The 19,846-nt window shown below is 45.6% G+C and overlaps 2 protein-coding genes across 2 annotated transcripts in view; one reads left to right on the top strand and one right to left on the bottom strand.

The window, feature by feature from the left end:
* The first annotated feature begins 1,526 nt into the window (after positions 1–1,526).
* LOC116946492 (uncharacterized) lies at positions 1,527–4,793 on the top strand. The gene is made up of 2 exons (XM_032961432.2): positions 1,527–1,757; positions 2,679–4,793. Exon 2 carries the CDS (start codon positions 3,008–3,010, stop codon positions 4,163–4,165), a length of 1,158 nt encoding a protein of 385 aa, XP_032817323.1. The 5' UTR covers positions 1,527–1,757; positions 2,679–3,007; the 3' UTR covers positions 4,166–4,793.
* Positions 4,794–5,448: 655 nt separating this feature from the next.
* Positions 5,449–19,846, bottom strand: part of COL9A1 (collagen type IX alpha 1 chain) — a 60,767-nt gene continuing 46,369 nt past the window's right edge. Inside the window, exons 23-32 of the mRNA XM_032961416.2 lie at positions 14,754–14,807; positions 14,319–14,390; positions 12,636–12,671; positions 11,680–11,724; positions 11,205–11,237; positions 9,800–9,946; positions 8,944–8,998; positions 8,458–8,646; positions 7,882–7,959; positions 5,449–7,041 (exon numbers count right to left, since the gene is read on the bottom strand). Of these exons, the coding sequence (XP_032817307.1) occupies positions 6,854–7,041; positions 7,882–7,959; positions 8,458–8,646; positions 8,944–8,998; positions 9,800–9,946; positions 11,205–11,237; positions 11,680–11,724; positions 12,636–12,671; positions 14,319–14,390; positions 14,754–14,807 (897 nt within the window). The 3' untranslated portion in view covers positions 5,449–6,853. The remainder of the gene's footprint in view (positions 7,042–7,881; positions 7,960–8,457; positions 8,647–8,943; positions 8,999–9,799; positions 9,947–11,204; positions 11,238–11,679; positions 11,725–12,635; positions 12,672–14,318; positions 14,391–14,753; positions 14,808–19,846) is intronic.

The following is a 19,846-nucleotide window of genomic DNA, read 5'->3' as shown; positions in this document are numbered from 1 at the left end:
AATAATTAAATTCAGATTCTCCTTCGTAAGATATGTAACTGTCGTTTTCATCATAATCCATGATGACATTGGTGCAGTATCATCATCGTTTCATACTTTACAGTATAATGGAGCAAGTGCGAGTTTGTTAATCTGTACGTATTTTTTTCCATCCCATTATTTGATATCTTATGAAACATTCGTTAAACATTAACATTGATTTCAGTAGTGCATTTATGTCATATCAAATGTCAGTAAAAACGTTACCATTTAGAAATATGCATTGAGATTATTTAGATTATTTTGGCGCTCTAAATCTCCGCATGATAAGCCACTTTGTTGAGCTGTCATTTGTGGCCAGGTCGCTGTCTGAAAAATAAGTTAACACCTCAGTGGGCTTAACACGGTAAGATACAAAAAAATAGTTTAGTTTTATTTGCATATTTTTAAGTGATGTGTTTACCTTTCCCATTCTTTGCACTCTGTCGTGTTTTTGTATTGTTGTAACGTTCTGACCCGCCTCTACTGGACATCTGTAAAAAAAAAGTATATATTTAAAGTTCATCGGATTCCTCCAGTGTACATAATTTATCCCGAATCTGAATGTGATATTTTGGAAACATTGCATTGCAATATAAAATTGAGTTCGTGTGACCTCCAGCCTTCCAGCCAGCCACTAGAGGCCGCTACACTCACAATTGCAGAACGTTCGAAAACAGCACGAGACGTTTCAATCGAATCTCCGGGAGGAGGTTTGCAACGATGATGAAAACCCGAGTGTCAAAACGCAACTTAAGGTCATCATACTTAGCAGCCTATTATCATCATGCGGTTGCAAGGTCGCTTTTACAAAAGTGTTATTAGCGTGCGGTGGCGGCAAGAAGCGATGATTCCATCAGCATCATCATGGTCATCAACACCACCAAAGAAGACAAGGATCCCCTGTTTATAACCTTAACAAACTGTTGGGGCAAGTGCTGTTAGCGAGCATCACCTATGAAGGCCGGCACGGCACACGAGGGGGTGGATGGCCAGCACCACGCCCGACCGCCTTTGTCTCCCTAGTGGCAATGTTTACTACACACCGCACCAGATACTAATTTGAGGTTGAGTCGACCTAGGGAATGGCCATGACCGGTTCACACATAATCGTCACTGGTATTGGCTGTGAGCGGGACCGTTCTGGTCTTCATGGGCGCTCATCAGCAGCAGCACCACCAGCATCACCACCACCAGCATCACCACCACCAGCATCACCACCACCAGCATCACCACCACCAGCATCACCAGCACCACCACCAGCACCACCACCATCACCACCACCAGCATCACCACCACCAGCATCACCACCACCACCAGCACCACCACCACCAGCACCACCACCACCATCACCACCACCAGCATCACCACCACCATCATCACCACCAGCATCACCACCATCAGCACCATAACCAGCATCACCACCAGCACCACCACCAGCATCACCACCACCAGCATCACCACCAGCATCACCACCACCAGCACCACCAGCACCACCACCAGCATCACCACCACCAGCATCATCACCACCAGCATCATCACCACCAGCATCACCACCAGCATCACCACCACCAGTATCATCACCACCAGCATCACCACCACCAGCATCACCACCACCACCACTGTGATCGTCATCACCACAGCGTCAGTCTTGGTGTGTTTACGTTGCCATGGAGGCGTCTTTAGTCGGCTCGCAACACCAACCTCTAAGCGGGGCAGGCAACTCTTCCCGGGACAAGGTACATTGTGTTCTTATACAACCATACAGCAGTTAGATTAGAGGTCGCTACTGTACAATGGATGATGGGTTAGCTGTCGCCTGATAATGCTTGTTGCAATTACCGGCGAAACGTCGTACTCGAATTGTAAGTGTTGTGGGTTTACGCTCCAACGCACCGGTGTGCTGTACTGGTAACGAATTGGCCACGTTTTATTGACGTGACAAACTTTACTAATGTGCTGTGTCGGGTGGTAGCGGGTTAACGACACTAAAAAATATATCTTATCGTTTAGCGTATTGAACTTTATTATATAAGCATACCAGTTAGCAATCTGTATTATATCAGACCACTTAGAATACTAGTTGGGATCATACAATGCATACTAGTTAGCATATGTACCTCTGACTATAACATCGGAGCAGTTGGTGTATTCTACTCTATTTTAACATCACACCAGTAGTAATTAACTATATTGTAACATCATACCAGTTAGCATATTGAATACTGTGATAACATCACACCAGTTAGCATATTACACTTTATATAATGTCACACCAGTTAACATATTTAACACTTTTATAACATCACACCAGTTGGCATATTGAATGCTGTATTAAAAAAATCCATAGCACTACAGAATTAAACTTTCGTCAATTGACCAGCAATGATTCTGGTCTCAGAAATAATTTGAGTGTCAAGATTGAACATTTATATTGGAATGAATACAGCAGTCACATTATTTAGTTTTGTTTATGCAAATCACTCGTCGATGGAATTGGCCAAACGTCCCAATGCAGCATCCTCCTGCAAAAGAGTCTTGAGGCTCTGTGATATAATTTACTAGTTAAACAACATTCTGTTCATTACCACTGCGCTGTATTAAAGTTGTTCAACGTGTTTCTGTCTTGAACATTTTTACACCGGATTTTGGTATTTTAGCCACAGTATTTAATTGAGATGCATACGAAAAGCAAAAACATGAAGTTCAAAGATTATCAGCAGTTGTCTTGAGACTTGGTAAGGCTTTTTTGGATACATACAGGGTACCGTATTATTCTTACATACAATATAAATATTTGCATCTCATTCAATCGTCCAACACATTATTACAAATGTTATGGACTAATTCATCATCATCATCATCACACAATGATCAATCCACTGGCGGATAAAGTATGGTACTCCCAAAACGGCTCCGATGTAATGAGGCGGTTTGATTCAGTATCAATATAAAATAGCTGAGCAAAAGCCACTGCTGCTACCTCACCATGAGCAAGTGGCCGGGTCAGTCCGGGCAGGATCCGGGTCACGATCAAGGTCACGAACACCACAGTCAGGGTCACCACAGTCAGGGTCACCACAGTCAGGGCCACCCCAACACACGGGACACGACTGCGGCGGAGCGACGCTTGCGCCTGCGCGTGGACAAGCACCCGCTGTTCGAAGGCAAGCGCCTCAAGCTGTCGGGCCGAGAGCTTCTGTCGCTCCCCGCGGAGCTGTTCTCCCTCTCCGAGCTGGAGGTGCTGGACCTGAGCCCCGAGCGGGAGAGCTGCATCCACTACACGCTGCGCTCGCTGCCCGCGGACGTGTGCCGCCTGCACAACCTGCGCGTCCTCTGCCTCGACACCAACGAGCTCAGGGAGTTGCCCTCCGAGGTGTCGCTGCTGGCCAACCTGGAGCGCGTGAGCCTCAGCAACAACGCGCTCACCGCCCTCCCGCGGGGTCTGGGCGGCCTGCGGAAGCTGAGGAGCGTGCACCTGGCCAACAATAAGCTGGGCCCTGTGCTGCCCGCCGAACTGTGCCAGCTCAAGGCCCTCTGCTTTCTCGATGCAAGCGACAACTGCATAGAGCGCCTGCCGAGCGCCATCGGCTCCATGGCCAAGCTGGAGACTCTGTTGCTGCTCTACAACTCCATTCGGGAGCTGCCGGATGAGCTGTGCTCTCTGACCACGCTGAGGACCCTGTGGTTGGGCAGCAACCGCCTGCGCAGTCTGCCCAGGGGATTTGGGGAGCTGCGCGGCCTGCGGTGGGGTTCGAGCGGCGCCGATGTGGACGGCAATCCCATGGCGGAGCCGCCCCTGGACGTCTGCCGCCGTGGGGTGGAGGCCATCGGACGTTACTTTGCGCTGAGGGACTCGGCTGGGGTCGCGGGGCCTGCCGGCCCGGGGGCGAACCTCGACTTGAAGCGTCAGCGGAGTTTGGGACTTCGCCCGAGCTCAAAACTTAAGCAGGGCTCCAAAGTTGAAGTGAACTCCAACCATGATGATCCAAAGCATAACCGTAATCATAACCCGCATTCTAACGCTAACCTCAACTCGAATCATTACTTGAAGCCGAACTTTAGCTCAAACCTGAGACCCCCTAATAAGCCGAACCACTACTTTACTCACAAGCCCGAGACTCACTCTAAGCAGAAACCAAGTTAGAAGTTTAACGTCTATATTCTTGGGTCTTTCGCAAGCGGTCGTCTTCCTGAAGGCGACCACTTGCGTTGCGATCGAAACGTCGTAGTTTTCTGTTATTTTTGATCATTTTCTTTGAACCTATCTACGTGACTTTACCGAAAGACCCAAGAATATTAATTCCTGCAGTCACGAAAGCTTTAAGTCTTGATTTAACATCTATAATAGAGGTTTGTTGGGTTAGATCGCGATCCAACCCAACAAACCTCTATTATGAATATTGGTCGCGAAAGCCTACGCGTTAAACTGAGTTTAACATCTGTCCGAGTGGATTTGAAGACAGAATAGAACTCTTGAGTGAAAGACACGCCTTAATCAACAGGGTTTATAACTTTACTAAGTAACCTGTAGTGGGCTTTGACATTTCCAGCAGGTTTAGCGTCACAGTCCATGGGAGGTGACGACTTGCTTCACTGTTGATGGGGAGTGTATATTCTTTACTTGGCATGTTTGTGTGCAAAACATTACCGGTGCATGTGTTTACTAACATGTATTTTCTTCAGCCTCAATTTAAATTGAGACCGAAAAATTGAGACGCACAGGTACACGAGTTTGTTCTGAAGTGTTAATAAATTGCTGGGTTTCCAATTAACTTTTCTGGAGTAATTTTTCTTTTAATAACAGAAGATTTTTGGAAAATGTATTTCACCGATTGAAATTATTTCTGAATCATTTTTTGCAGGACCCATGGAGGCTTTCCTGAGTAAGCAAGCACAATAACAATAAAAACTATCCATCAAACAATTTATCTCACTCAAGACCAGGACATATACAATGGGTTTCCAAGTAGACATTTGTGATTTGTCATCATCCGTGATCTAGCCACTGCTGGATGAAGGCCTCCCAAAGCCATCGCCCTCACGGTCACGCGATGTAACAATCCATCTAGCCTCTGCACACGAACTCATCTCGTCATTCCATTAACACGATGGACTTCACTGATTCGTCCTTTCTCCAGACTTCTTTAATGGAAACACAGTGACGGTCATGGTCCTCGACAATACTTTGAAGGCTTTGTGATCAATACTCAAGACATAGTCACTTAAAGATGTTTTCTTGTTCATGTTTTTGTTTGTTGCGGTTGCACCCGATTCAAGAGCCGAATAGTTCACAGGGCTATACCAAATAAATGGAACTATGAACTATGAAATGGAACTATGAAGACACGATTCAACCAATGCAATGTCAGGCCTGTGTGTGTGTATTTTGAACGTGTTTGTGGTTTAAATGCCGATGTCAGCTCTCAGTTGAATACTCAGCCATGTTTTATTGAACGTCGCCCCTCGAGTACAAACGTCAAGTGCAACTCGATTTCACATCAAATGTTGCTCTCAATGTTTATCGGTAAACTCTGAACCATGCCTTCTTTTGTTTGCGTAAACCAAAATACATAAAAGCACAACAACAGGGATTCCCGAATACTGCACGTGATATTTGTATGTACACTTTTAGGCAAATGAATGGAAAAATGTAAGTTTTTATTTTTTCTTAATTTACATCTTCAGTTACCGAAGCACACTTGCTGTGATTATTTTTGTTTTAAAGCACCGAGTTCAAAAGGAATGCTTGTGTGCGCGCGTGTGTTTGCGATGCGTGTGCACGTTTTTCGTGTGGGTGGGCCATGACGAGTATATTGCTTTTGGCTCGTGTATACAAATTCAGATCTCCAGAGTGTGCACACACGGGCTTAATGCCCACACAGTAGCTTGGGTTGGCCATGAGTGTGGTGTTGTGGTTTCGCTGGGGAGAGTTTAGGTCTGGTTGCAGGAAGAGGGAAAGGGGGGTGTGCAGTGGCAATCTGAGTGGCAAATTCAGGACTAGTGTGGCGCAACTTCCAAAAATGTCCACGCAGCTAAATAACATAACCATGCAGCACTCCTGATAGTACCTTCTCAACGACTGATGAGGTTAAGGATGCAAGTTTTGAGGACAGTTCTCGGATAACAAAAAAAAAACAAAGTCTGGCTAAGTGTCCACGTACTTCAGCCGCACCGTAAAATGTAGCACCTCTTAACTTTTTTTGGGGGGGAAAAAAACGTTTATCAAGTATAGTAGATAATGCATAATTACGATTTCACCGCTCAGGTCATAATCAGAAGACTGGTACACTTTAATCAATTACAAAAAAAATACTTTAAAAAATAATTGTCAAGGAGACAGCGTTAGGTGTACATCTCTGCATGACGAGGCAATGAAGCATGAAACAAGAGTGGGATAGTGAGCGAGCCCAAATAAAATCATTTAAATGGGATCATAATATTTATGACAAAAAAAGCACGTCAAAGTTGTTGACAGACATCACTCAGGCTGATAAAGCATTGCCGAACAGAAGGGGGAAAAAAATCCAAATTGTCACATTACAAATGTGCACATTATTCAACAACTAACACCATCCGCCGACGGTATTGAAACAACAAATACCAACTTTGTTTTTGCTTTAACAACAACCAAGGGTCTTATCCTTCATTTTATTTGCACGTAATTTTTTCTTGTCAACGATGATGGCGACGAGGACAACGACGCACACATCCATCGGTAACGGGGCCACCACTGATGTCGGCTGAGTGGCCCTTTTTCGGAAAGGAGAGAAGATGATGATGGTGGCGGTGGCGGTTGTTGCGTTGATGATGGTGGTTACGCCACTTGCCGTCTTCACGGTCCTTTCGTGTCCGACGCGACGCCCTGGTAGGCGGCCGGCCCGATGCAGGAAACTGGATCGCAGAATCCGGGTGGCCCGAAGGGGCCCGGGGACCCTGGCCGCCCAACCTCCCCAGGCTGTCCTGGAGGGCCCCGCTCCCCGTCGCGCCCGTCCTTGCCGTATCCAGGCCGTCCCGGCTCCCCTGGGCACGCGCCGAGTCGAGGGGAGAAGCGGAAAGTGAAAAGTGGTCAATGCCGATTTACCAACTGCACTGGGGTCCATGGACCGGAGGAGCCCAGGTGTTAAGCTACGAGGAGGTTGGACCCCATTTTATTCCTTGAACCAGGGCCCGGGCCAATTACGCTACGCCACTGCGATCTATCATTCTGAACAAATGGACATTTAAACAAAAAAATCACGTTTGCTGACCACAGGTCCAAACTCCTGAATTGCCAAGTGGTCAGCGAGTTAAGTCAATTATTCTTTTTTAATTTATCTATGGCACCTTTCTCGCATAAATCTGCCTTTGAATGCATCATTACATCAAACACAACACAATAATGTTGTAAAGTATGAAATATTTGTTTTGTTATCCATTAAAAAAATATTCAATTTAAAAACCACGAACACAATTCTTAAGTTAATTGTCGCACCACCATGTCCTCAGGACCATGACCACTGGCCGTCAGCAGAGGTAACTAATGGTAGGACAGGTAGACAGGATCGAGCCTGTTTCTTGAATGTACGAGGTTATAGGCACTTGAGTAGTGAGACGATGCGAGGGAGTTCCAAAGCCAGCCACCGTCATCACTAATGAGAGTACAGTAGATAAGAACTCACGCACTGTTTCAAATTAGCAAGGTTATAAGAACTTGGGAAAAGAGACAATTGGAGGAAAATTCCAAAGGTGGAGTAATGCGAGAAAATGAGGGGAAATGTGTCCGATAATATAACAACAAAAACGGAGTCATTAATTTCTCCCGATTAATTACTGAGAAGTTGAGAACCCTCAATCCATCGGGAGCAGGGGGTGGTGCCTCACCTTGAGGTCCTGGTGGTCCCTGCATTCCTCGAGGTCCACGTCCTGCCTCCCCCTTGTCTCCTTTGTCTCCTTGGTCGCCTGTGAAGGAATCCACGCACAGTCGAGACATTAGCCATGGGGTAGTGTTGCCAACTGTGTCCTGGGTTTTCCCAGGATCATCCTCTCTGTGAGGTAGCTCTCCTCGGACATCTGTCTTCCCGGTTCTTTTAAAAGAAATAAAGTCTTCCGGGGACATTAAAATTCCCAGTTTTGTCAGTTGTATCGTAATAACATCGTCATAACACCAGTCAACCAGTCAGCACAATAATAATACACATCGTTCTCCCTTCGTGAAATGGTTGTGCATACCACCGAGTTGGATGCTTCGTGAATGAAAAACATAGTGTATTATTACTGTCTGGCACTCTATCATAACACTGCAGCGATATTACCACTGGTTTATGGCAATATGAATGCAGTGGCGGCATCGGAGCGCTTCCATGGAATGCGTGGATGTGGTTTTAAAGTTTTTTTTTTATTAATATTCCCACTAATGAAGCTTCAGCCGGGTGGCAGACAACCGAGGCAAGTGCGTACCCTTGGGCCCAGTGTTGCCGATGACGCCGGGGGGGCCCTTCAGGCCGGGAAGACCACGCGTGCCAGGCTGCCCAGGAAGGCCACTTGAGCCCGGAGAGCCGGAAGGACCGGGAGGCCCCGGGCGGCCGGGAGGGCCCATGCCGCCCGCCTCCGGTCTCCGGATGCTGGCGGCCAGCTGTGCCAGTTGCTCTACAAAAATTAAAGGAACGAAGGAATTAAAATTTACACAAGCCAACTCGAGAATATTCAGGATAAATACCAACAATATGAAAGACAACGAATTAATAATTTGGAACAATTTGGTAGTTGGCGCCATTCTTATAACACAAGCTATCACGAAGGTGCTGTTTCACAGGATTGCTCCGTTTTGCGAGGGTTCTAAATGATACTTCATCCCATGACATGATGGTGATGGCACACTTATAACAAGGCTGAGAAGAAAATAAATATAAAAAATACAGAAATTATTAGGCTTGATTGTCTCACCCTGGAGTATCCTCATGCAGACGTCCCTAATGTGCTGGTCTCCTGGTTCTTTACCCTGCCACAGTCGAAACAAAATGTTCAGCGTCATCAGTTTTACGAAGTTGCCCTTAACACAGCCAGTGATACAAGCCATCGTAGGCTTCTGGTCATCAATCGGTGCGGTACAAACTCATCGATGCTTGTGTCGCTGGGCCTCGATTTAGGACGTTGGGATACAAGCTGTACTCTGCCCTGTAGCCCAAGCATTTAATTAATTATTATATTGTATATATGGGTCATTTTTCCATCATAACATGAAATAATATAATAATTGTCATCATCAGACTCACCATATCATTACTCTCATCATGATCATCATAGCATCACTTTTGTGATACAAATTGTTACAACCAACAGCCAAACGAAAATATGCGCATAGACTCGATACCAAAGAGAAGGCTTGGACTGAACTTGATAGGTGCATTCAACATCCGTCCCACGTAAGTATAATGGACCAACCACGACTATTCAATCTTTAAAATATATACATTGTGAGGCAGGAATATACTATTGAACGTATTGTACAGCCAATGATTGGAACAAGCTCTCCTATGACATAATGGAGGATGTTTGAACTAACTAAATCTAACAAAAAAATACATATCATTTAGAATAAGCTTGAGTTCTGTTCACTTTTTTACACACGTGATATATTTTTTAAATTTTGTACATTGTTGTTTGCCGCCAGACTATGATCCACTGTGGATGAAATCAGTAAAACTAAACTCAACCGAGAACATTGGTGAACACAGATAACAACGAGGCTGAAGATGAGGGCAAGGGGCCCATGAGGGCAAGGGGCCCCCGAAGCACTCACAGGATCTCCTTGCCGTCCCGGCAGGCCCGTCACTCCACGGTCTCCCTGCAGGCCGCGGGGACCGGGTGGGCCCGGCGGCCCGTCCAGGCCTGGGACACCCCGAAGGCCATTGGGTCCACGTGGGCCTTGCTCCCCGGGGATTCCAATCTGTGGGGTGAGACAAGGGCGGCAGCAGCAGCAGCAGCAGAGGGGGCAAGGATTATAAGGGGAGGACAGAGGAGTCGGTGCCCCCTCCAAGATTTAAATTCAAGTCTTGTACGTATCTTGTATGTATGTTGAATTTCTTTCGCACCGTGCGTAGCCAACCATGCGGATTGGAGGTGCAGGGGAAGGACAACAAACTGAACACAAAAATCAGTTCTAAGGAAATTGGTTTTCAAGTCTTCATCACTTGTGGCAAACGCAGTTATTTTTTATTTTGAGTGACGTTATTTACGTGTTTTCCCATTGCAATGTAAATTCACGACGAATTATGTCGTTTTTTTTATTCCTCTGAGTTATATCACAGTGTAAAAGATGACTTCATATATTTCCGTAAATATCCCAATTCACTGGGCTCCGTGATGCCCAAGACACGAATGCAGACAATGGGTTCATGAACCTGTGTGCGTGGAATTGAAGAATTTTCCTCTCATTTGTGTGGGGTTTCTCTGGGTCATCTGGTGTCTTCCCACAATCTTAAAAAAAAAACATCACTGGGCAAACATCCCAATGTAGTGCCCACCTGAATAAAAGCAATGAGACTTAGTAAGGCTTTCCTTGGGGATACAAAAGGGTTTATCCACGCACTATCCAGGAAAGATGCGCTGTGTCTCACAGCTGTTTTTTCTTGAGGGTATTGCATTTACTCGCCATAGAAATGTGGAATTTCCACCTCTGGCCCAGGACCATAAACCAGAGATGAGGGTTGCCCCACTCTCTAGTCAATGGGGAAACCACTTTGGATTTATTTTTTATCCCACGTGAGGATATGTAGCTAATGTCTTGATAACATGAGGGTTTTGCACAATTATGTATTTTAATTATGGCCATAGTGATAATAGTAATGCCCTTTTAACCAGGAAAGTCTTATTTAGCTCTCGTGACTTTTTAATCAGGTTGATCTTGCTACATTGAGATGTTTGGCAAGTCTCATTTAATGAGCGTTCACGTGGGAGTAAACCCACATGTGCTTCAGAGGGTACTCTGGTGCACATGTGGGGATCATCTTCAATGTCCTGCACACATAGTTTCAAGAATTCATTACTCAAATGCCCTCTCCTGGACAATTTGTAGTTAATGCAGGGCATTTTTAAAAGAGGCTGAGTGGAACAATTCCAGAAAGCACGCACTGCTGGTTTTAATGTGCTATAGTAATGGAGCAATGTGTGCGTGTGTGTCCGTGCAAGATGGATTTGCTACTTACATCACCCTTGGGCCCAACGTCACCAGGACCTCCCTAGAAAGAGACAGAACGCACAAGACGTGAGCGAATGAATTTTCTCCCAAAAATGTTGTGGTCATGATGCAATTCGAGCATCAATTCCGTTTGTCTTCTTTTGCATCTCGTTTGTATTTTCCATCCAGTTTGTACAGGCCCCTTCGCTACATTAGCCGACATAGAACATTTGCATACAACCTGCATAAATGACACATTATTATTGATCGGGAAAACACAGTCATTGCATGTATCGTGAGTGTATACGTTGAATTATGTAGAGGCAGTGGAGAAAATGTGCCTGGTATAAGATGGTATGACACACAGGCACTTCACAAAACACCAACAACAACGGACGTCACTCGCCACTAAGTGACGTCGACCACAGCGCTTGTGCCATGCTAGGTGGGACTAACTCGTTTACATTAGCAAACAATGTGTCGAAGAAGGTGGCATCACCTACCTGTCCTCCTTTCTCTCCCTGAATGCCCTCCAATCCTGGGTTGCCCTGAGAAAATAGATAGCAGAGCAGTCATTTTCATGCTTTCCCATTCATTGTTAAATCTTTAAAGTATGACATTTTACAATGGCTGTCTAATTTAACAATAACGCAACATACCCATGTAATATTTTACCCCCCCCCACTCCCAAATTCCAATTGTGCTTTTGGCATTGTCACGAGAGATGAAGGATCCAATCAGAAATCTCGTACAGCAGCAGTGTGACCCATACGTCAGATTTTTCATGGGCCTTTGCCCCACAAAATCCTTCAAGTGCCTTTTGTCTACTCTACACAGTAGGGGCCGCACTCTCCCATTCACTCTACAATGGCATTATTTTTTGCGTTATAAAACTGATATTTCTTTGTAAACACCAGAAGTTACCTATTTTATGAGAGTAAAAACACGGCCGATTTGTTCAAGGTAAGTTCATTAGCTGTATTTTTCTTACTTCTTAATGTAAACCCAGTTGCGAAGAGTTTCAGATTTTCAGATTAATCAGAAAAAAACTAAAATTGGGCCGAGATCTGAAAGTGTGACGTCACAGTTATTGCTGTGACGTATGGTCGCTTTCGTGCTTTGTAAAAAGTCCCATCACGTGACATCATTTTAATGATACGTGACATCATGTTTTCCTAATAATTACAATATGAAGTGTTTACACTAAAAGTATTGCTTTACCGATGTCATTTTATGTAATAAATATATATTTTGAATACTTTAAAGACTACAAATATTAAATATAGTGCGTAAATAATGCAAAAAACAATGCAACTCATTTCAAAAGCGATACATGCAAACACGCAAATACGAAATAAAATATCAAATTTGTCCTACAAATCTGAAATCCAATTATTTTCTTTTTTGAATTGAAACTCGTCCCTAAAACTCGGTGAAAGCGATGCACGCATCCTCTCACCTGGGCTCCTTTGGCTCCAGCCTCGCCAGTCGATCCCTGGTGCAGAGACAGAGACGGAGTGCTTATTCCTCATGCTGGATTCCAGCACCACATTTTGCCATGCAGGATGGGGGCACCTGCTTAAGTGGCCCTCATCGTCACCACCGTCATCTGAGAGAAGGTCTCATTCCTGGGCTCTATCAATTTTTCGTTAGAGAGATTTGCATAACGTTCCTTAACTGAATTTAATATTCTATCTCTATCATGAGTTGCCATTACATCCCTCTCCCATACCTGTCAACTCCTTATCAGTGCCCTACCTTATTACAGACCAATTCGGACCTTATTGGTCACCCCGTGCCCTTATAAATCTCAAAGTTCATCCTACAAAGTACCAACAACACAAGGGAGAAACACAAATAGGCAAAAAGATGTTTTCCCGTATTGAAACGCCTGTACGCCATATGGACCTGAAAACTCAATTTCTTTATTCAAGAATACGGGTAAACCGTACGGGTTGGACAGGTCTGCTCTCCATAAGGGCCACCATTTATACATTTACAATCGTCGACCTCGTATGTTGCTGCTCTCAATCTCGCATTGTTTGCTGTAGCGCCTACAGTCATTTCCCTGATCGATTTACCCGTGGCTCTGTGATGATTAAAATAACGTGATGCTTGACTTAAGACAACTCTGTCGTTTAAATCCTGTAAGAACTGCATGGCAATAATCGTGGCCATCACAATATTATTCCACATCGGATGACCGGGAAAAATTGTCATTGTGAGCCATCAGCCTCTTGCCTTCACACGCTGAGGAATTAATTTCCCCTTCTTTACTGACTGGTGGCTTTAGGACAGAACAACAGAGAAGCCCTCTTGAGCCCCCTAAGACCTCGTTCAAATACATTCACGAGCTTCTTTTGTGGTTGCACGGACCACATTGCTTTCCACCATTGAGACTCAATCCTTACTCCTCATCAAACCCTCGTCAACTTTAAACGCTGCAGTAATCTTTATGCAAAACCCCACGTGAAGTTAGAGTTCTTCAGGACTTTAACTTTGATTCAAGTATTTATTTTACTCGTCTTTTAAAGATTTTCACGTGTACCTTTATCAGTTTAGTATCACCCACAATAATGCGCAGCTCATTACACAAATGTAAAAAAAGTCAGTTTCTAACGTCAATTCCTCTCTCTACCTGTCTGCTGTTCACAACTCTGGCTGTATTCCCTGCAGGACTGATCCTGCTGCATGGATTCTCATCCATTTGTTGAGGCGTAAATGAGGACTCGGAGGCAGATCTTCGTGTAGAGGCTTGCGCCACGTTCATTAAGGGCTTACGCCAGTTGGTTTATTAAATACCTCTCCCGCACACGACTCCGTGTACTGCACACTCACTGCCTACACTCCACACCCCAGGGGAAGGGTACTGGGGAGGTCCCTAGCACACCCACAGGCTACCCTAGCCTGGTGCCAATTTCCCCCTACCCCGGGGTCCCGACTTTCACCCTTCACGTTCCCGGACTCTCCCCACGAACCATGAACACGTGACGGGTTCCAGCTTAAATCCCCCAGGGGGATCTCACGTCACCGTCCCGGCTCCCCGTGCATGAAGTCACCATCCGTGACGTCATCGTGCCAGAGGGCGAGCGTGACATGACGTAACTAACTCCTACTCTACACATTTATTGACGTTCCCTACCTTTTCTCCTTTGGCCCCAGGGAGGCCAGGGGGCCCCGGTAGCCCTTGCAGGCCAGAATCACCTTTGGGGCCCTACACAAACATCAGAGAAAATGGAAACAACTAAAATGAGAGGTGGGTGGGGGGGGGGGAAAGGGGGCTGGGAATTGAAAAAAAAACAGTTACAGAGTAAAAAAAAAAGTTTGATCTTGCGAACTTCACCCGTTTCTGCACAGCATCAAAAGTTAAGTTTCAAGTCAATCCATGCAAAACGGTTTGACAAAAAAAACGCAAAACCTCAAATTTTGGCAGATGCAATTCAGTCACGTGACCCGCTTGCAGTGGTAACAATCTCTGGGGTTTTTTCTAGTTTTTTTTTTACCAGCGATAAATGCAAGAAGTAATATGTTAGTGTTTTTAACGTCAAAAGCGAAGGTGCAGGGAAAGATCACTCACAGCCGGGCCGGGGAGACCTAAGGGTCCCGAAAGGCCTTGTTCGCCAGCGTCTCCCTGCAGGGGGGGGGGGGGGGGTGGATCACATACAAGGATCAGGCAAAGCAGACGAGGCGGGGGGGGTATCTGTGGGTGGCAGTCCCACCCACAATTCCACATGACGAGCGTTCGGCAATCGAAGCCCTCTAAACATATTTGAACAATCGCCACACATTTAATGCTGACGAATAGGCTGATGGTTTGTGAAATGGCCTTCCTGCAAAGCAGAGACGGGGCCAGAGAGACTGACTTGACTGAAGGGTTTTGGATCGCACTTTAATCTAAGATATTTTAAGAAACTTGACGAATTAGTTTTTTTAATGTAAAAATAGTTTTTCATGAGTAGTTACTGAATTTACTGTGTATATACAATAAATTCAGTAACAATATACACACACAATATATACACACATATAAAAAGGCAATTAATTACTCGTACAAAGCCTCACTAAATCGGAAGACATTTCAGAAGGGTCCTGCAATGGGATGTTTCGCCAAATCTGTGCCTGGATACAAGGATTCACGCTTAATAATAATAATGCCATTAAATGACTCGATTTGATTTTACAGAGCAGTCATCCACCCCGACTTCGAAATCTTGTCAAGACCCTCCTGAAAACGAGTCACCAGACTCGGTGAGGCTTTTCCCTGGGTAAACGTGCATACTTTTTGATAATAATCATCTCCACTCTTTGGTTCTTTCGGTAAAGTCACGTTGGTAGAAAAAGTAACAGATCACGACGTTTCGATCGCAACATAAGCAATCGTCATCAAGCGGAAGAAATAATCTCTTGGCCCTCTCGTAGCCCAGTGCCTACAACACATGGCAAAGCCCTGGCTGCCTTTCGCGCAAGTACTTACCAGACACTAGATAGATTTGATTTCTTTCAGCAGGAAGGGCCAAATGAGGTGCTAGTCTCTAGTTCATGGACGCCCTGCGATGGTGCAGATGTTGTACAGAACTTGCCTACTTAGCTTCCAAGGTCTGACAAGATTAGAGGGACGTAGGGCAATCAGTAATTTCGGAGTGGTGAATTTCTTTTGATTGCGCTCGCATACCACTGCTGCTGGCGCAGTGCACTCGTGAGTTTAAAAACAAACAAAAAATCTGGGTCGTATTGAAGTCCCCGCACATGAACTTCCTCGCTGTGGCGCTAACGGGCGCGCGCTTGTGCGTGTGCGCGCGCGCGTGCGTGCGCACCACCACGAGCCTCGAACGTCGGCGCACATTCCACACGCCAGACATCATCTGCGGCGCATCTTAAAGGGATTTTCTTTTTGCTCTGCGTGCTTTTTATTAAGCGTGGTTATGGCTTCAACCCAGATAGTACCTTTTTTTCGGCCTCATTATATTTAAAATTCTGCCTCTGTCTTTTATGCCGTTGAGTCCATGAGTGGGGGGGGTTATTGGCACTGGAGGGAGATTGCGGCTGATCACGGGGACCGTTGTTAGATGTGTCTCTCGTTACTTTAAGCGTTAACAATGCAATCGGCGAGATCTGCACGCGGTCGTTGCGTTAAGCGTGTCGTCAACATTTGTTTTCCTTTTTGCAAAGAAGGAATCGTAAATTGAATCGAAATTTTGACAAGCCACTTGAAAAGAGTAATGATGCAAAAAAAAATCTGTGGCACTGATTTAATTTAAACGGCATCGCATTTGATTCAGTGTCATCCTCGATCTTTTGAAAAAAATCAATAGGTGGGCCTCTTTCCATCCTAAATAACATTAAAGGAATTATTTCGTGACATATGTGAGTTTTTGTTGTTGTATTAAATTGAGTTTACTTTGGACCACATGATGGTTTGGCCCATACGGATAACATTTGGTGGCTTTGGTATCAGGCAACGACATGACCCATTGAAGCACCCTCCTCCTGATGCCTCTGCTTAACCACGCTAGGGCAGTTCCACAGTTGGGAAATGTTGACCGAGGTTGCCAATTCGTGAAGATCAAGTTGCCAGCTCCGGCCAACGCCATTGAGGCCACCATCGCCGTTGAGGCAACCAACGCCGTTGAGGCCACCAACGCAGTTGAGGCCACCAACGCAGTTGAGGCCACCAACGCCGTTGAGGCCACCAATGTGGTTGTTGAGGTCACCAGCGCCATCAACGCCGTTGTTGAAGCCACCAAAGCCGTTGAGGCCACCCCTACATTCACACCATTTAACTAGGACTGTTATTAACAGCTGGGCTGTTATTAAAACGATGTCCCACGGTTTAATAACAATAAGAAGAAGAACATCCCAGCAAATAAACGTGACGGAAAGCAGACCGAGGTATGAAAGTAATCCATTCGACCAAGAGATGGCACCAGAGAACAAATCTAGCACTTGCGCGACAACACCAACCAACCCCAAATGGGGTTCCGTGTCGTTCCATCGAATGGCAGGTAGTGACTCTAATCTATGCAACCATTAATTAATACTAATGTCAACTTGTAGCACGCTACCGCACAGTAGCCGTTCACTCTTGAAGAGAGAGAACGACTCGGAGGCGCGATGAGGAACCACAGGCGAGTGGGAATGGCAGCGGCCAGGTGGTAAGCAAGCGCCAACAATTGCTCAAGCTCTGTGAACCTCTATATATTAAGATGTTTGCAGACAAAGAATGTTTATGGGATTGGATGGGCGAGTTCCTTAATCCCTTCTGCCTCTGTGCCCTCACCCACATAAATGGGGACTGCACAGTGAGTCGATGGGCATTTCAGGTGCGGTGGGGTAAAGTTTGGGTATTTCCCACCTGTTCCGAAATATCTAGCCCGCATAGAAGAGTAGGCTAAATACACTCTTGAGGGACTCTTTTTGGCCTTTTAGAGCCCCTGCCAGTGGGTGGCAAAAGAGAAAATAACTGCACCTTTACTTTGCCCCCCTTTACTGTAACTGAGGATTTTTATTTTATTGTTTAGAAACAAACAAAAAATTGTTTCAGCAATTGTGACTCTGAAACATCCATGAGTGCGGTTCCTGCTCCATCGTGCGGACACCCCTGAGGGTAACGTGTTTGTGTATTTTGGCCACGAGATTGGCTGTCGTTGGGGCGGTGTGGGGGAGGGCGTGGGTGGGGTAAGGCGGGGGGGGGTCAAGGCGGTAACTGTTTCCTCGAGCCACAGTGACAGGGGCCGTCGAAAGAAAAGTACAAAAAAAAGAGTTGAGCAATCATCGGGGCAAGCCTAATGTTCGCCTGACGACCAATTTCAAAGCGTGTTGAGATACAGACGCCGTTAATAACGGGACAGGATGTCTGTAGTATGTAGCTTTAAAAGGGCTCTATTGTGTGTGCATTTTTGTTTTTCAATTATGACGGCTGGTTTCGTAAAAAACACGATGGCATTTCGTGGCGGTTTAAGACTGCTGTGGAAACTCAAACACGTGTTTCATATGAGAGAGGATGAAAATAAAGTGAATTTTATTCCACTTGAACAAGTCATACCTGTTGCATAATGCATTATGGGTCAACTGCAAGTCATTTGAAATTTTGAAAATATACGTTTTTTATTTTACAATTGGAATAACAATAATAATTCACGGCCTTTTGTCGGTCCGCTACTGGATGAAGGCTTTCCCAAGTCGCGTCGGCCATGTTGTTTGATCATGCTTCACCACGCTGGTCAGCGTGGGTGGGGTGAAGAGAATTTCATTTTGATCGAATACATCTTTTTTTTAACCACGATTCACTGCAGTTGTTGGACTTCTAAGTGGTGTCGATTCTAATGCTGTGTAGATTCAGGATTGGTGCAGGAAGAATAGCAGTAGCAGCGGAGTCAAAATCTTGAGTCCAGGCAGGTGATTCCACTACGGTTATTTTTTTCATGACGGTTGGCTTTGGAAGACCTTGAAAAACGTACCCCCACAAAACAAAGTTTCCCCGTTTTTAATTGGCCCAGAGGTCGCAGCTGTCACCTAGCACCGCTGAGATTCTGGGTTCGAATCCAAGGTTTCAGCCACCTAATGATTATGTTGGTTTGTCAACACTCTTTGTTTTTTTCGGTAAAGTCACGTAGATATAAAATTAATAGATCACGAAATTTCGATCGCCTCAGCAGTTCTCCTGCTGTGTTGTCTCACCTGATGACGATTGCTTGTGTTGCGATCGAAACGTCGCGATCTATTAATTTTCTACCTACGTCACTTTACCGAAAGAACCAAAGAGTATGGATTCCTGCAATCACGAAAACTTGAAATCAAGATTGGTTTATCAAGTGAAGTGTGTTGGTGGTCTCATCCCTGTCACCAATGGTTCCTTAATTAAATTAGCTTTTCCACTTCATATTGATGATTCCCACTTTGAGAAGTAAATTAAATATCGGTTTTGCTGCCATGCGATAAACATTTGTCCGCTGCAGCAGGCCTTGAGGGAAAGTGCATTTGAGTGTTTGTGAATTAAAATGGTCACGAAGGGATTTCAGAAGTATAGTTTCTATAAAATCTGTTACTGTGGGTCACTGTCGAAGCACCGGGTGATTTATTGCTCTGCAAGAGCTCCGATTGGACATGACACCCAACAGCACAATTGGAACAAACATGGGAAAGAGACAAAAAAAAGACTCCCAGATAAATTGTCATCCAGTCACTGATTACAGTGTCCAGTGGTAACTAATACGCTGCACGACATTACAGACAATTATCACTTAGCAGCCAGGCTATAGACTGTAGAGCGTGCGTGCTCTTTTATAACAAAGTCGTACTTTCCCTCTGCTCTCACGCCACCGCTACGCAATCTCGCTTCACGTGCATGCACCCACTGAAGCAGTGGCCAAGGTCTACTGCGCCTCCTCCCCGGGATCGGTCGGCGTCGTGCGAACGCGCACGTGGTGGACGTGACCGCAGCACCCCCGAGGAAGCGGCCTTAAAGCTCTCCATCAAATTAACAGCTCCACCTCGCATCCTGTTTCCCAGCTTGACTCTTCCGCGCTACCGCTGCTAGTTTTCTCTGCCACCGGGGGGGAGGGGGGGAAGCAGGTCGGTACGTTGCAGGGAGGCTTCGAAAGTGGAGACGCCTGCATCGGTGATGACTCGGCGAGGCCAACGGTGGGAGAGCCAGGAAACGGGAGGATAAAG

The sequence above is a fragment of the Petromyzon marinus genome, chromosome 27 (genome assembly GCF_048934315.1).
Source record: "Petromyzon marinus isolate PM22_M1 ecotype Great Lakes invasive population chromosome 27, UKy_Petmar_22M1.pri1.0, whole genome shotgun sequence".
Taxonomy (NCBI): domain Eukaryota; kingdom Metazoa; phylum Chordata; class Hyperoartia; order Petromyzontiformes; family Petromyzontidae; genus Petromyzon; species Petromyzon marinus.
Note: the sequence above shows the minus strand (reverse complement) of the source record. Positions and strands in the feature narration are given on the sequence as shown.

Coding starts and splice junctions, on each gene's coding strand:
- LOC116946492 (XM_032961432.2), top strand. CDS start 3,008: ATGAGCAAGTGGCCGGGTCAGTCCGGGCAGGATCCGGGTCACGATCAA.